This window comes from Eubalaena glacialis, chromosome 19 (genome assembly GCF_028564815.1).
Source record: "Eubalaena glacialis isolate mEubGla1 chromosome 19, mEubGla1.1.hap2.+ XY, whole genome shotgun sequence".
NCBI classification, from domain to species: Eukaryota; Metazoa; Chordata; class Mammalia; order Artiodactyla; family Balaenidae; genus Eubalaena; species Eubalaena glacialis.
In genome coordinates this window covers 9768079-9784977 of record NC_083734.1, presented here as the reverse complement: position 1 = coordinate 9784977, position 16899 = coordinate 9768079, and the positions used below count along the sequence as shown (strand labels likewise).

Genomic DNA, 16899 nt, shown 5'->3' with positions numbered 1-16899 from the left:
TGTGTGCTCTGTTATTTTTGAGTGGGGGAGTTCTTTGGTTTCGGGGAGGGATGAGGAAAGAAAGGGTGTTGCTTCCTGCCATTTCCTATTACCCATTTCTCTCTTTTTTTAAATCTTGTGACTTCTCCTTTTTCTCGTTTTTATTTGTTGGATCATCAGCTACAACTCCAAGGCTCTTTTTCCAATCCTCACCCCAGTGTGATGAGCTCAGCGGAGATGGAGGGTGACAGCAGGACACCTCCACAGGCCTCAGGTTGAGATCAGAGAGATAGCAGGACTTACTGGACAGAAGTTTAGTGGGAGGGGTGCCTGATAAGTTTCAGAACTGCCTTCCATTCATCCTTTTGATCATCCTTTCCACCTTCAGCTTGTTTAGTTCTGCCAAGAGTCAGTAGAGGTCACTACAGCTTCATAGGTTCAGTTCCCAGTTGCAGAAGCACACTTTTTTATTTTAAAGGAGTTGGGGGGGGGGGGGCGGTTTCAGACCTGCATAGCTTGCCAAAGATTTGAACTGCTAGACACTACAGCTTGACATGTATTCACTACCAGAGCTTCTCAGAGGCTGAGAGACCAGACAATTTTTGAGGCTATTAAAAAATGTAATTCCAACAAGCATTTATTTGAGTACATGTTAAAAACACTGCTGTTGCCCTTGCAGATACAACAGTCACAAGTTAGTCACTGCTGTCATGGAACTTACACTGTAGTGCAGGACACCAACAAAACACATATCAGAAAATAAAAGTAGTGAAAAAATAAAACAAGGCATTGTATTACAGAGGGCGAGGGAGGGGGCTACACCAGATTGAAAGCTGAGAAAGACCTCCCCAAAGAGGGAATATTTAAGCTGAGACTTCAGACTTAATGAAAGGAAAAAGGTAAAAACATAGTTAGAAAAATTGAGGTTTATTCTTAATAAGTTCCCCTTTTTAACTCAGGGGAAAATGCAACATAGTCTAGGACCTGGACCAGTGCTGCTTAAATTTTTATTTAAATGGATCACCTGGGATTCTTGTTAAAATGCAGAGTCTAATTCCGTAAGTCAGAAGTGAAATCCTGAGATTCTGCACTTCCAACAGGCTCCCAGTGATGCTGATGCTGCTGGTCCTTGGCTGTAACTCTACGATCACAAGATACGAACAGGACTTTTAAACTGAACCCCTGCCCTGAAATAGGTGATGTCTAAATATGGGACACAAGTTTAAAATTGTATGATGAGCATCTTTTTTCAGTAGTGACAGTGTTTCCTTGTGGCTGTAAAAATAACATGTCAAAAGTTTACAATTCACTGCCATTGCCAAATGGCTCTCCCTCCTATCCTTGATAGGCCCTAATGAGGTGACTCGGATAAATGCCCTTTGGACGTTGTCATACCTGCCCTAACAGGTTGAAGGGAGATTCTGAAATGAAGCGAGGCTCCTAACCTCATAGGTGGGGATGCGTCTTGACAATTTTACGAACACAGTACTGGGAATGGGGAAACTAGTAGGCATACCAGCGGAGGGAGTAGGGTGGGTATGGTTTATTTTTCTCAGTTCTCTTAGGTGCTAGAGAAGTGAGATTAATATGACATGGAAATCAGCCTCTTCTCTCCTGTTCCATCGTTTTTAAACTTCCAAATCATTGACACAGAATTGCTAAAATGGGACCTGTTGCTCCCACACACCAGAGCTGCCCTGGACAAAAGCCAAAGTCACAGCTAGGGAAATAGTCTGTCTTCTTCCCACGGGAACGTAGACTTTGTTTCTATCCTCCCTGGGCCATTCCATCCTGAACATGCAAGGCTGGCACAGTCAGTAGATGGGGGCGATTCGTCTAGGAGCCTACCCAGCGCAGCATCAACACCTCCCAGGGCGTTCCCTCCTGCCCTTGGCTCACCTCCCTCATCCGTGACAATCCGGGATATGACAGGGGGTGGGCTTGGTACCAGTTCCTTGTAGTACAGCGTGCCCCGAGAATGCAGCTCCCACCTTTCTTCTTCCGTGGCTTCAGGGTTCCGCGGTTACAGCGTGCAGCGGGTCATGTGGGCCGAGTCCTTGATCTCCGGACAGTACAGCACTGGGGGAAAGAAGGACGGTTAGTGGCAGCGGAAGGGCGCAGCCGAACCGGCGTTCCGGGGCGCTGTCCCTCCACTGCCTACCCGGGCGGCCCCTCACCGTTGCTAGGCAGCGGGCGCCGCCACCTGCGCGCGGGTGCCAGCACCCGGGCCCAGGGCCGCAGGAGCTCACGCCATCCCGCGCTCCTAGGCCCCGCCCCCTTCTCTCCTTGTCCTCGTCATCGGCCTCTCGGTCCACATCGCCGCTTTGCCGAACCGGACCACCCGCCCCATTAGATTCGTGCGCGGCCCGCGCTGTTGCCTCCAAGCGCAACCACAAGCCCGGGTCGACAGCGACTTCAGTGACCCTGCCGCGCGGGAGCGGGGTGGGCGCGCGACAGAAGGGGCACATGACGATGTGGCGCAGACGCACTGCGCGCGCGGCCGCCCCGCCGCCGTCGCCACGCGCCGCCAACTCGCGCAGACAAGCGGTGCAGAGCGTGTGGCCGCAGCGGGCGCGCGCCGTCCCGGGGAGGCGGCGGGGCTCGCGGTCCCCGAGGTTGAAGGGCCGGTAGCAGATGTTGCAGTCCAGCTCGCCCCGCTCCGGAAGAGATGGCACCCTCACCAGGAGCTGCATCGTGCCCGCCGCGGACTCGAGGGCGTCGCTAACGCGGCCGGCTCCGTAGACAGAAGGAGCGGGCCTGTTCTGGGGCCCACGCCGAGGCCTGTTGCCCCTTTTAATAGTGAGACCCCCTGCCCCTCTTGAGGCGTCACGCGGCGGTCAGGCCGCTCCCCGCGGCAGCACGCCTGTGGGCGGTGGAGGTGCGAGACCCCGAATGCCAGCCATGGCGAAGTGGGGGAAGCGGGCCAGGCGGTGCGAGGGCTGGGGAGGGGAAGTCGCGGCACGCCCCCCCACCCCCACTCCCTCCATGCCTTCCTTTATCCCCCACGCAGAGCCAGCGTTCCTTAATTCTACTGTGTGCAATCCCCAGTTCCCTCTCTGGGCCCGGGCCCTCAGCCACTGGCACAGGGTTTCTCACACTCTTTCACAACCCACCCAAACGTACTTCGTAAGCCAGTGACACCGCCCATTCTGCCCAATCTTTAGTGGGCTCCTGGGCGTTTGAGCAGATGCTGCCCTCAGTTTTCCTTGTTATATACGACCTCCCTGTGTTCTTGTAAGGCTGGCTTCCCAAATTTTATTCTCAAACTGCTGAACTCCCAGCTGACATCTCAGCCTAAGGAGGGCCCTAGATTCCAGGACCATGGCCTTAGGAATGCTGGGAATCCTATCCTTCCTGAGTAGCCAGGCCTGGACACCCATACACCACGATGGCTGCAGCAAAGCAGCCCAGCCTGAGCTCTGACTCAGGGGTGTGACTTCTGCCACAGGTAAACAGGACATAATACTCACAGCCCACGTTCCCTCATGGTGCCACACCCACCCCTCAGCTGCCGCCTCACCCTCCTTTCCTGGACCTGCGGTCCAGATTCTGTTGTGGAGGTTCATAGCACAGACTCTAGAGCCCGCTTACCAGTTGTGACACTTTGAGCAAGTTACTTAACTTCTCTGGGACTTGGTTTCCTCATCTATAACATGTGGATGATAATAGGATTGAATCAGCTTATATACTAATTCCAAGGTGCTTAGAATGATACTTGGCACACAGTAAACACCCACACAGTAAACACCCAACGTTTTCAACACCCATTTCTTTTTTTTTTTAAAGCTCCATTTTTATTATCAATGCTTTTTTTTTTTTTAATTAATTAAATTTTTTGGCTGTATTGGGTCTTCATTGTAGTGCATGGGCTTCCCATTGCGGTGTCTCCTCTTTGTTGTGGAGCATGGGCTCTAGGCACACGGGCTTCAGTAGTTGTGGCACGTGGGCTCAGTAGTTGTGGCTCGCAGGCTCAGCAGTTGTGGTGCGAGGGCTTAGTTGCTCCACGGCATGTGGGATCTTCCTGGACCAGGGCCCGAACCCGTGTCCCCTGCATTGGCAGGCGGATTCTTAACCACTGAGCCACCAGGGAAGTCCCTCAACACCCATTTCTTTTGGTCAACATAAGATGGGCTTCTCCACACCCATGGCATTCACTGGCTGTAACAGGTAGTGTAAAGCTGGTTTTTAAAACCAGATTCTTTAAACCCTAGCGAGTAATCTTTTGTGAGGAGGTATATCATTATTTTTAATTATTTTATATCTTTTCAGAACTTCTAAGTTTTATTGTCTTTATGGTCACTTGGGGGAAGCTATCTACTTATACCAATGATGCTGTCATAATTCAGATTTTTTTTGGAACTTCTCTTTGTAATGGTGCTTAGAGATCTCCTCACATCTTTTAATATCTTCAGTTGGTGATTAAATCTTAATCTTTTAAGGTAGATTTGATTGTATAAATGCTCCCAAAGTATTTGACAGCCAAAGCCCTTCTAGCTCCAGACCTGGATATCCAGTTGCCTGCTCAGCTTCCTTTCTTGTTTATCAAGAACCCAAACTGATGGTCTCTGTGTCCAAAGCAGCATCTCTTCCAATGTTTCCTACCTCTTCCTTTACTCAACTCCAGAAACCTAGGTGTCATCCTTGATCCCGCTCTCGCTTTCACTTTCCTTTACCAGCTTATCGCTAAACCTGGTACATTTTGCCTCCTAAATATCTCTCTAATTCGTCTACTTTTCTCTCCCTCCAGTATACCACCCTAGTTCAGGCTGCCACCATCTCCTCTGTAAACAGGAGCCTCTTAACCAGTCTCCACAGTCATTCTGGCCTTCTGCAGGCCTGTCTCTACACTGCTTACGGTGATCTTTCCGAAGCTCAAGCCCAATTATGTCCTGCCACACACCACTTCCATTCCTGTTAAAAACCTTTTAATGCAGCAGTAGTTTCATAGCCCCAAATTCCCATGATACGTGACTTTGCTGCTTCTCCCATCAAGAATTGGGGTCTTTCTCTATGCCTTAAATCTGGGCTCACCTTGTGACTTACTTTGACTAATAAAATGTGGCAGGAGTGATGTTGTGTGAGTTCTGGAGTCTCATTCCTTCAGAGGCCTTGCAGCTTCTGCCTTTGTCCCTTTGGAACCCTGACCTGAGACCACCATGTAAGGAAGTTTGCTGGTGGATGAGGCCACTTGGAGAAGGGAGGAGCCCCAGCCAACAGCCAGCACTAACAGCCAGGTGTACCAGGGCGGCCTTTGGATTTTCCTGCTCAGCTGCCCTGCCAGCTGAATGCAGCCACATGAATGAGCCCAGGTCAAAACCACAGAGGAAGCCCCCGGCCAGCCCACAGAATCATGGAGAAGAAATAAAAGTTTTTAAAAGTTGTTTTAAGCCATGAAATTTGGGGGGTTGATCTGTCATGTATCAATAGATAACTGATTTAGAGGGTTTCCTACTGTCCTTAGGATAAAGATAATATTCTGAAGTGCCCTATAAGGCCCAGTATGTTCTGAAGCCACCCATGTCTCCCGTTCTGGTTCTGTTCCCTCTTTAGACATTCTGGCTTTGGAGACCTTTGGCTAGTTTGTTCCTTTCTGCCACAGGCTTTCTTGTACGCTGTTCCCCTAACCCTCTTGCTTTCACCTTAGTAACACCCACTCGTCCTTCAGCTGTCCATGCAGCCTCACTGTGTGAAATACCTACTGTAGACTCTGGTAACACCACATGCTTTCCTCTGGACTTTGGACAACCAAAGTTTGTGTGTGTTTGGGGGTTACTTGTTACTTCTTTGCCTTTCCCATCTGTAAACTTCACAAAGGTGGTTCTGAGTCTGGTTTTGTTCACCACTGTGTCCCTGTGCTGTACCATAGTAGGGCTCAATAGATAAATACTTGTTAAATTAATGAACGAGGTGAGTGATAAATATGGTAAACGAGGGAATTCCCTGGCTGTCCAGTGGTTAGGACTCTTTCCCTGCCAGGGGCGACCCCTGGTCGGGGAACTAAAATCCTGCAAGCCACGCAGCACGGCCAATAATAATAATAATAAATTAGAACATTCCTTACAAGGGGTTTCTAACTGCCTCTGAAGGTAATTCTAAGAGGACTTTTTTAAATGTTTTGAGCAATGGGGTAGGCATCAATAAAATAAGTGCACAACCCTCCAAGGTAACTGTTTAAGGAGAGTACTATTTTGAATTTATAAATTCTTGTATGTTTGTTACAGAATAACTAACAATAGTTTAGTCACACATTTTTACCTCTTTGTTTCCTCCACAGTCTTCCAAAATGAGTGGGAGATGATAGGAGTGGATGTAAGTATTCATTAGTTGATGCGGTTGGTTGCTAATCCAGTGAATGGCATGCTGCTGACTTCTTTCTTTTGAAAATTGGTTTTATTCTGCTCTCCCAGCTTTGGGATCAAGGAAGGGTGAGGATGGGAAGAAGGGAGATGGTGAGGTTATATTTTAAGGGAGGCAGAGCTCATCCTGCCCTGCCTTGTGATCTTTAAAGGTTATAACTTTCCACCCACTTTGTGTCCCTTGGGGAAGAATAAGGGTAAGGATCTGACAGAATCCCATTTGCTTCTGCTTTTCCACCACTCTCACACCTGACCTTTGACTTGTTTTCTTTTTTTTCTTTATAATATTTCTTTTCCCTGTCTCTGTATCATTTCAACCATAGACCGGTTTTCATTTTCTCTCTCCTTCCCCAAATCCCAAAGCCTCAACCTCAGAACAGCCCCTCCCCCTCAGCCACAGGAAAACCACCTAGACAGCTCATTGGCTTATGTGTGGGTATCAGGCAAGAGGGAAACAAGACGAATGGCTAATATAACTTTCAAAACAAAACAAGGATAAGAGTGAGTATCAGAGGTAGGAGCAACAAAGCTATGAAGCCAGGCCTCTGGGTTCTAAGGAAGAAAACTGTGGCCTGGCGGATCAGGTGCGTGGGTCCTTGATGAGAGCAGTGACTAGGAGCATGATGCCTGGGTCACTAAGGTAAAGGAGCAGTGGAAAGGTAGTACTGGACCTTTCTAATGGCAGGGTGCTAGAGGCCCAGATATGTGAGACTGAGATCCTAACCTCTCAGCCCCCAGCAATTTCAGAGGCGGTAAGTGATGATCAAGCCGAGATTTTATTTACAGTTCCCTGGGAAGTCTTACACAAGAGGGGCCATCATTATTGCTTTAAGATTATTGCCAGGAGGAAGACTACAGTCCTCCACTGCCAGGTAGGGAGTCCTGCTCAAGGCTCAAAAGTTTATCCCCAGACCTTTTTATGTCAGCCCCATTTCTCTGCCGTGACCTAAAGGCTGTCACCTTTTCCTGCGAAGTGCGGCCCAACCGTACTTTCCAAGGGCTTCCCTGGCCACTTGTGCCAGGACAAGCTATACATCGGCCATCAATTTTCCCTCATCAGTGCTTTGTCACTGCACTCCCCACCCTACCCCTCTCGGCAAGAACAAAGTATCAACACTCTTTGTGGTTTTAAGCCCTCCTCCACCTCCTGGCTGAGGCAGGGTCCTAGTTTCCCAAAGATTATCATTTACTTCCTGCCAGGACCAGCCTGGCTTCCTTTGTAACGAATGTAAGAGCCCCATCTCCTTTGTCCCAGATGACATCAAAACTCACTTCATATTAGGTTGTTACCCCTTGATGACATTTCAAGGGCCACTTTTGAGGTACTCTGCATGGGTCTTGTATCTGCCTTTTTTTTCCCCCTGGGCCTCGGCGATTAGGGGAAGAGAGAAGGGAGCGAGGCCAAGTGGCAGAGAGGGGACGGCCCAGTAGCTCATGCCCAGGATTAGCAGGGAGGCCTAGGAGAACGCAATAGGGGGCGGCGGACTACTTTCCCTCTCAAGCCCCACTGCGGGAGGATATGGCTTTGTTCATGCTTTCGCTACTGTAGCCGGAACTCGTTAGTGGGCGGGGCTTCCCTGGCTCCGGCCGCTGCGTGGAGGGATCCGGAGCGGGAGAGAGGCGGAGGCGGAGGCGGGGGCGGGGGCGGGGGCGGGGGTTGGGGGGTGGGGAGCGGTTCTGGGGGGTGCAGCGGCTCCGGTTTGGGTCCCTGCGCCCCCGACGGACTATTTCTTGAGATGCGGTTTGTTGCCCAGGAGCCCTTCTATCTCCATCACCGTTTGCGGGGTCAGCTGACTCAGCACCTGGAATTGAATGGGGTGGTGGAGAGGGCAGTGCATGCAGGGTTGCTGAACAAGGGCATGAGGTTCGAAAAGCCGGGGAGCCGCACAGCGAAGCCAAGTGGCAGGGAAAGAGTCGCAGCTGTGCCCCTGCCTCACCGTCTCGCCCTGGGACCTCTCATTTGCCAAGCGAGGACATTGTAGTGGGTGACCTCACAGGCCCATTCTGGGCTGGACAGCAAGGCCTTGCTTGACTGCTGGGGCAGGGGACAGAGATGGGCTCCGGCTCTGACACCCCCACACACACCCCTCCCCCCTCACCTGCAGGGCGCCCAGGTGTTCAATCAGCTGCTCTGCACTGGACACCCCCAGCAAGACCGAGCTGACACCCTCACTGCGGAGACACCACGCTGGGCCAGAGAAGGAAAAAAAAAACAGCACACAGACTTCAGAGGTGTCTCCGAGGAAGAGGGTCCTCCCCAGAGACAAACCAGTCTGCGGTTTGGTAGCGTCTCAGGAGGAGACAAGTCCTCTGCAGTTTCCAGGGCTGGCAGCGTCTCACCAATAGCAAGCTGCGCCACGGTGCAGCCCAGCTGGTGAGCGATGGGGAGAAGGTCCATGACTTTGGCTTGTTGCTTCTTGCCATCCTCACTCTGCACTTTGTCTTTGTGCCACTGGTAGCCCTGGAGGCCAAGGAGAATCAGCAAAAGACCACTCCTCAGATAGTCCACTCCTGCCGTCCTGAGCCCCCAGATCTCACCTTGATGTTGACCCTGCAGGTATCTGGGACTCGCCCATCATACTTGCTAGTGATGAGGCCACAGGCCAGAGGGGACCAGGTGACTGAGCCAACACCTAAGAGGAAGAGGATTGGATGTGGGAAAGGGATCTAGGTGATGGTGAGGCCGAGGGAAAGGTAGGGATGAGGGGACTTCGAACCAATCTTGTGGTAGAGCTCTGGCAGCTGCATCTCCACCTTCTCCCTCTGAAACAGATGGTGCTCAGCTTGTTCACACACTGGAGGAATCAGGTTGAACTGTCTGGCCATGGAGTAGGCCTCCTGGGTTGGGGTGGGGAAAAAATGGGGGTCAGAGCACTCCTTCCATTTTCTTCCACTCCCCCCTCCTCCAGTAGAGTGGGGTTTGGAGTGGCCATGTGAAAAGTGGGAACAAGTTGTAGGACGGCGAGGTGGGTGGCACACTCACCATGATTTCTGCAGCCCCCCATCGGGATGTCCCCCAGTATAGGGCCAGGCCCTGGTTGATGACATAGGTCATGGCTCGCACAATCTCTAGGCACATAGGAGAGGGAGAGCCTCACTGTCAGACCTCTGGCATCCTGGGTTCCAGATTTGCAGACCTCTGCCTGCCCCACCAAGGCCCCACTCATCCCTGTGGAGTCAGAGAGGTTGGTATCTGCTCTTCACCTCCCTCCCTGTCCAAGTCCTGGGGTCTGAGCCTCCACTGTGGAGCTTGGGAGGCCTCCTGAGCAGGGGCTGACTTCTGCTGAGGGTTTGAGAAGTGCTCAATTTTGAAGGGCTGTCAGGGTTGGGGTGCTGCTTTTACCCTCCATGGGACTGTTGGGGTCTGAGCGATTGGCGAAGATGATGTCCACATATCCCAGCTGGAGGCGTTCCAGGGATCCTCGCAAGCCTGGGGTAAGCATGGGGCGCGGAAGGTAAGCTCTGGAGCTTCAGTTTCCTAAGAATTCAGACCTTATCCCTTTGCCATGGCCACCTAAATCCCAGCTTCCCTATTCAAAGCCTCAGACTCAGAGCTTCAGAGAATGTTCCCAACTCCTCTGGCTTCCATACCCAGCCACCTCCGGTTCCCAGCCCCTAACTCTTACCCTCAATGATGTGTTTGCGGCTCAAGCCTCGCTCAGTTTCTGCCCTGTAGGAAAAGGTAAGTCAAAGATGAGGTGTGTCAAAGATAAGGGACCAGGGCTGGCCTGGAATCATGAGGAACTGGGATTTCAGGGGTCCTCACAGGCAGGATGCAGACCTGGGATAGCAGGTGCAGGGACTGCTGTCCCCACCCCCATCCCATGCACCTTCACACAGTCTCTGCAGATCTTCTCCCCAATTATAGTGAGGCAGCCACTTACTGTCCTCCCCAAAATATCTTGGTGGTGATGACATAGCTTGATCTCCTGGAAAAAAGAGAAATGGTAGAACCAGCAAGAAAAGGATTTTTGGATGATCATGTCCCCAGCAACCTCCCGGCCCTCCCCACCCACCCAACATGTCTTACCTCCAACCTTTGCTCTTGAGGATGTTGCCTAGGGTTCTTTCAGCCCTGGAAGGAAGACAATGCAGAAGCACTGACCCCTCCAAAGTGGATCAGTTTCTTTCCCTCCTCCCCACCTTTCCCTTCAACTAATTTCCTCCCCTGTAAAATGGAGCATAAATGAGCCCATTGGGCTGTCAGCCCCATCCTAGACTAAGTAAGAGGGGCTCCCAATCTAGGGTTATAGTTGTTTCATTTTCATTCATTCATTCAACAAATGTCAGTTGTGCATCACTGTGTACCAAGCTCTGTTCTGGGTGCTGAAGGGATAGAATAGGATGAGAGAAGAGGGACCAACTATAGTGGAGCCAGGGAGGACACTGCCTCATCTGGTTCCAACCATTTGTATTGCCCTCCCCCTTCTTTTAGTCTCTGCAAAGTTCCACCCATCCTCCAAAATTTAGCTTGGATTCTGCCTCATTTTATGGAAAATGTTCTCTGATTGCTGTAGTCTATGGTCAGTCCTTGTCAGCTTCCATAGCTCTTATTGGCTACACAATTTTTTGACACTTAATCATGAGTTAATGTGTGACAAGTCTTAAGTTATGGTGGGCTCTTACTGAAGTGCTACTGTTATTTAATCTTTCGTATCTCCTTGTCTTTTGGTTTGTTTGTTTAATCACTTAGACTGTGAGCTTTTTGAGGGCATATTGATGTCATCCTTCAATCAGATACCTGCTCTGTGACAGGCTTTGCATAGGTACTTAGGTGACGTGGGAAAGAGCAAGACAAGTTCTGTGGAGGGAGGAGCCTCCCAGTTGAGCAGTGAATATGGCCTTGTAAACGAGTAATTGATGAACTGTGTATCAGAGGGTAGTGTAAAGTGCTTTGGGAGCTGAGGGGGATAGTGACCAACTTTGGGGAGTTGGGCAAAGGCTTCTTGGAAGAGCTGACATCTGGGACAAGTCTTAAAGATAAGCAGAAGAGTTTGCCAAAAGAAGAGACAGGAATAGTCATCCTAGGTTTTTACTATTTCCAGCGTGAAGCCATGTGTGCTGTGGTATAGTATGTTTGAAATTTAGCTTTGTCATCCTCACATAGTTGCACATAAATGATGTCCAGGAAATATTTGTTGGTTTTATTTTATTTTGACTGCACAGTATGCCCCATTGCCCTCAAAGCTGGAGAGAGACAGATGTTGGGACTACAGTTCCCATAATGCTTCGGGGCCCCATTGGCTGAAAGGTTGGAACTTAGTGATGCAGAATTCCCAGGGTTCTTTAGGGGGAAAACCAAAAAGCCCTGATATTCTCTCAGCCTTCCAAGTGTAACTTAGTTTTTCACCCCAGTCCTTACTTTCCCGCTGCATACACTTCGGTGGTGTCAAACAGGTTTACGCCATGCTCATAGGCTACTGTCAGCACATCCTCTGCTGTCTAGGATGGTGAGAGAAAAAGTTGAAGATCAACAACCAGCCTCTCAGTTACCTTCCTTACGGCATTCTAGCCCATCGGAACTCAACCTTGGTTTCCACATTCACTCCGCTTTCCCCATCCTCCAACCTCGGGTCCATCGTTCTCCATGCTTGTTGTCCAAACCCCTATGCAAGTCCATTTCCCCCCTTTTTGGTTCCCTCATACCCCCTCACCCTGCTTCTAGGTCCCATCACTTATACCTCATCTGAGATCTGAGAACCAAATGTGACCCAGGTACCTGCAAGAGAGAAGCCAGGCAAGTGAGACCTGTGGGGGCAAGCCATGAAAGAACGCCCCTTCCCTTAATTCCTCTTCTTTCTAACTCACCTAGGCCAAGGCAGGATACCCGAAGACCAGACTTTCCTAGGTTCCTGCAGGACACAGAGGCAGAAGGAAGGGGTAGAGCCTCCATTAGCAACATAGATTGTCAGCCTCCAGCTCCTCTCCTTCCAGACTGAGATGCCCTCAGGGTGTCTCAGTCCAAAGAAACTAGACTCAGTGAGCCCACTGAATTGGGCAGTGCTATGGCCATAGCATAAGTGAACAAATAATGACTGTTCCTCTGGAGCCACTGTCCAATGCCTCTGTTCCCTCCTATCACATTGAAGATGCGCTGCCTGCTTAGCGTTTCTGCTGGTGGGTCTTGTGTTTATTTGAGTCATCTCTGGGATGTGTAGAGTCGGGGGTGGGGGTTGGCTGGGAGGAATGCGACTGGCTAATTGTGATGAGTTTGTGAAAACAGATCATCAGAGAGTGCTGTGCTAAAGGGCAGACACTGGGGTGGAAGGGGTAAACCAAGTTAAGTTCAGGCACTCGGGCAGGCAAGGATCCTTGGATAAGATAGGCAGGCGGGCCTCCAACAAAGGCAGGTAGGACACCTGGGTGGAGAGTATGAGAGGAAAGACCAGTTCTCCCTCTTCCCCTCACTACTCCCCCTGCTCCTGTTGGCTTGTGAAGTCTGTCTTCAAACGAGAGAGCCCCCTCCTCCCAAGGACCCCCCACCCAGGCAGTCCGCTCAGCTTCCCAATCAGGGCCACCACATGGAGGGGATCAAATTCCTCAAGTGACAAAGCCGGGTCAGATCAGTGACCTCTGCTCACTCTCAAGCAGGAGCCCCTCCCCTCCCCCCTACTGGTAGTCCTGAGAGCCCAGCGGTTCTCTGAGATAAAGTCGGTTACATTTCAGTCCATCTTTCCCACATGGCCCCTGTCCCTCAGCAGGGGGTTGAGAGATGTGGTCCATCCTTCCAAGGGCCCCACTTCCCTCCCCACCAAGAAGGGTTGCAGGAGACCTTGGGGCATGTGGGGGCAGTATCTGGGTCAGGCACACTGAGCAGGCCAGAGTGAGAAGCCGTTTCCTTCCCCCATCTTCCCAGGACACGACCCAAGGACACTTCATCCAGGGGAGTGGGTGTGTGTATGTGTGTAGCCTGGAGATCCGTGCATCCCTCGCCTTCCTGAGGGTAAGGAAGGAAGCTTAGGAGCATCCCCTGGGTCTGACAGGCCTGGTCAACCTTGGTAAACTTGATTTTCTACTAGTCGGGGGTAAGGACGGAGAGTAAGAGAGGGCCCATGTAGGGAGTGCCAGTGATGGGAAGAGGAGATGGAGTGAGCCGGGACCTTCTTAGCGAAGTTTGCGGGGGGGGGGGGGGTCCTGGAAGCATCCCAGGAAGCCTCAGGGGTCAGGAAAGGGGAGCAGATGTGGCGGGCTGCCCGGCCACCCCCATACCTGTATTTCATGCCAGTGCCTCGGCCGGTGCTCTCTCGGAGGACCCCAGCGGGCGCTGGGGGTCGGGGGACCACTGCGGCCCGGGCCTTGGGGCCCGACCCTCCTCCCCCCGGCGGATTCCCATGTCCCCCGCCGACCGGCCCGCCATTACCGCCCCCGGGGCCCGGCCGGGGTCCGCACAGACGGTCCTCACTGCTCCGGCTGCGAAGGTTCTGCTCGGTACATGCGATAGACACCTGCATGCCGGCTGGCCAAGGCGGAGGAGGGGCTCCGAGGGGGCGGGAGGAGGAGGAAACCGGGAAGCCCGAGGGGAGACACCCGGGGGTGTAGTGGCGCGAGCCCTAGAAGAGCGGGAAGGCTGAGGAGGTTGCGGCGGGAGCAGCCAGGCAGGATCCGGCTCGCGGGGGCGGGCTGCTGGAGGTCGCGGGGTTTGCGGCGGAGAGGAGAAACGCGGGGGGCGCCACGAGTGGAGCGATTAGGATTCGGGGGTACTGGCGCAGGGAGGAGAGGGGGAAATGGACGAGGGTAAAGGTCGAGGGCGATCCTCGGAGGGTAGGAACTTAGGGACGAGGGGGGGCGGAAGAGAGATGCCACCTCAGCCCGAACCGCAGCGGGACCCGATAGACTCCTAGCCGCGTCGGCTGCGGGCCCAGCTAATCAACATGCAGGCACCGCCCCCTCATCTGCATAAAGCCGCCCGCCTCCCAGCCAAAACCTGCCGCTCATCTGCATAAGCCCCACCTTCCGGAGCTCCAGCGTGTTCTGTGGGCTCACAGGAACCGGAGAGCAGAACCAGGAGGGTGGTTCTACTCTCTGCACCCCGAGGCCAGTCGGCCTTCCCCCAACCCAGTGGTTTTCAATCGGGGAGCTATTTTCTCCCCTAGGGGACATTTGGCAAGATCTGGAGACATTGTTGACTGTCACGATCTGGGTGCGCGCGCGCGCATGTGAGAGAGAGAGAGAGAGAAAAAGACATGGAGATGTGCTACCAGCATCTAGTGAGTGGCGGCCAGAACAAAGTACACGGCAGCACCCCCCCCCCCACACACACACCCCAAGATATTATCCAGCCCCAAACATCAACAGTGCCGCTGTTGAGAAACCCGTGGACAAAGCCTCTTTGCTGGCTCAGGGGATGTGAACCCTGGTTCAAGCCTTCATGAGAGGGGCAGGCCCCAATCGACCACTGAAACTAACACGCTCAGGTCGCAGAGGGTGATAAAAAGTTTATTCTGTACTTCTCCCAGAGTCAGGTAGGGGATAAAACTGGAGAGAGGGCCTGGTTTGGAGGTGTAGAGGCTCCAGTAGGCTTCCTTCCTGTGATGGGAAGGGCACCATGGAGGGCTTTTTAGGCTGTTCCCCTGGGAGGGCTGCCGAGGGGCTTGACGGGGATGGAGGAGCTGGGGCCGTGGGGCTTCCAGTAGGGGCCCTCAGGTGAAACAAAGGGCCCCAGACAGACAGGGATTCTTCTGAGGGGTGAGGTAGAGTGCTTCCTTCAGCCAGCCCGGGCGGAGAAGAAGGGCAGAGAGCGGACGTAGGAGTCCAGTCGGGAGCGGAAGAGCTCACTTTGCACAGTTTGGCCCAGCGGGCACAGGGGATTCTTCACCACCAGCTCCACGTACAGCTGTGGAGGGGGAGGGTGTTAGAGCCAGGCTTTGAACACTTCTTGTTTTCAACCCCAAACCTACTATAACCTCAGGGGTGTGTGAATGCACAGCGATCAAGGGCTGGAAGGCAAACCCTCCTTGGGGAGAAACTGGTGGTGGGAGTGTATAAGGACCTAAAGGGTCCCAAGAAGTCTGACTTCAATAGAGATACAATACAGTAAGATTAGGGCAGGGAAGCTGAAGGAGTCTTGGGGCTCTAAGTGGCCATGGCTGTTGAAGCTTTGGCGGAAGGGTCCGAGGGGCTGGCACTGACCGCACTGTAGATGTGGTGCAGCACATCTCGGATGGGTCCCACGCCCAAGTCAGTGTTCATGACAACCTTGATCCCAGTGGGCGTCTCGTAGTAATGGAGTTTGTAACGGCTAGTTTGGAAGGCCAGGAAGCCGTCCTTCCTGCAGAGATGAGGAGGATGTTAAGGAATAGAAGCGAAATCTCTCCCAAAGAGATTCTTCTGATCTCCTCTAGATTGACTCCCTCTTCTCTAAACATGTCGTTTGTAGGAGGCTGGTTGACGAAAGACACCTCCCATCTTCACCCCTCAATTTAGCCCCGTTGCCCAACCTCTCTACCTTCAGATCTTCCCCACCGCCTCTCCTGCCAGCTCCTGCACTCTTGCCCCGGACTCAGCCTCTCTCTCTGTCTCCTTACCCTCTCTGGGGGCCAAAGCCCCTTCCACTCCAGAAAGTTTTCCCCACCCCCAAATTCCCTCCCTCCCTCAACAACCCCTCTGACTACGCGTACATGTCTAGCGGGGACATCTTGCTGACAAACGAGCGGATAGAGAAGAGCATCCCGTACATCAGCTTGTACTCCTGGAGGGAGAGGGGCAGAGTTAGCTCTCGGTTTTTAAAGGAGCCGGGGTTGGGGTGGGAAGGAACCAGGAGTTTGGAGAGAAGAAGCTGGACTGGGACAATGTGCATTTGGAGATATGAGGTCACCCGGGTTGCGCGGGGCCCTCTCGTCACCTCCTCCTTGGGGATCCCCGCTTGCTTCTTGCGGTGCCACTCGCTGTAATGCAGACACACTCCATTCCGGTCAAACAGGTACAGGTTGTGGACAGTCATCTGCAGGGCAGAGAATGTGAGCCTCGCTCCGGGACCGCCCACACCCCGTAGGCTCCAGTTCTCAGCCCGGGATCCCTCCAACCAGACGTGGACCCCTCCCCCGAACTCACCGGAACTTCTCCGAGTGCCCGTCACTCGATACTTCCGGTTTCCGCGGAGCCCCGCCCCACCGGGTCTACGCGCTCTAGCGGCGGAGCAATCACCCCGCCCCTATACCTCTCTCAGCCAATCCGTGGCCGTCGGATCCGCGCATGCGTGTCCAGGCTCTCCGGCTCCAGAAGCTGTGAGAGCGGCTGAAAACAAGGTGTCCTGAGCTGGTGACGTCATCGAGGCGAGTGAGGCGGGGCTGCGGGCGGTGGGCGGGAGGCTGCCAACGGTTTTGATTGTAGGGTAGGGCGCGGGAAGGGGGGTGTCTTGGTGTTGCCGAACTGGGGCTTAGGGGAGGGGGGCAGTCCCTTGTCCCCACCTTGGCCGACTGCGTGGCCGAGGACTGGAGGTGTGGAGAGTAGTTGGAACGGGGTGGTCGGGGTAGGGGATCTCAGGCTAGGCTTGAGCGCGGCGTACTTTTTACGGACGTCTGAGGGCGTGACTGAGTGTTCACCAAGTTTCTTTGGGGATAGTAGG

At 53.0% G+C, this 16899-nt stretch overlaps 3 protein-coding genes across 3 annotated transcripts; all 3 read right to left on the bottom strand.

The window, feature by feature from the left end:
* Positions 1-841: 841 nt before the first annotated feature.
* On the bottom strand, positions 842-2672 carry RNF227 (ring finger protein 227). Its single transcript, XM_061176236.1, is given in 3 exon segments — positions 842-2058; positions 2157-2273; positions 2276-2672. Coding segments are annotated over 3 exon segments (570 nt in total). The 3' UTR covers positions 842-2002.
* Positions 2673-6417: 3745 nt separating this feature from the next.
* On the bottom strand, positions 6418-14182 carry KCNAB3 (potassium voltage-gated channel subfamily A regulatory beta subunit 3). The gene is made up of 14 exons (XM_061177132.1): positions 13545-14182; positions 12144-12187; positions 12017-12054; positions 11698-11777; positions 10366-10410; positions 10220-10264; positions 9962-10005; positions 9679-9765; positions 9319-9404; positions 9053-9173; positions 8874-8968; positions 8676-8796; positions 8435-8523; positions 6418-8137 (listed from the first exon to the last, which is right to left on the bottom strand). The coding sequence occupies exons 1-14, from the start codon at positions 13784-13786 to the stop codon at positions 8060-8062; spliced, it is 1215 nt and encodes a 404-aa protein (XP_061033115.1). The 5' UTR covers positions 13787-14182; the 3' UTR covers positions 6418-8059.
* Positions 14183-14750: 568 nt separating this feature from the next.
* On the bottom strand, positions 14751-16425 carry TRAPPC1 (trafficking protein particle complex subunit 1). Its single transcript, XM_061175934.1, has 5 exons — positions 16386-16425; positions 16177-16275; positions 15953-16023; positions 15465-15603; positions 14751-15168 (listed from the first exon to the last, which is right to left on the bottom strand). Exons 2-5 carry the CDS (start codon positions 16273-16275, stop codon positions 15040-15042), a joined length of 438 nt encoding a protein of 145 aa, XP_061031917.1. The 5' UTR covers positions 16386-16425; the 3' UTR covers positions 14751-15039.
* Between the last annotated feature and the right edge of the window lie 474 nt (positions 16426-16899).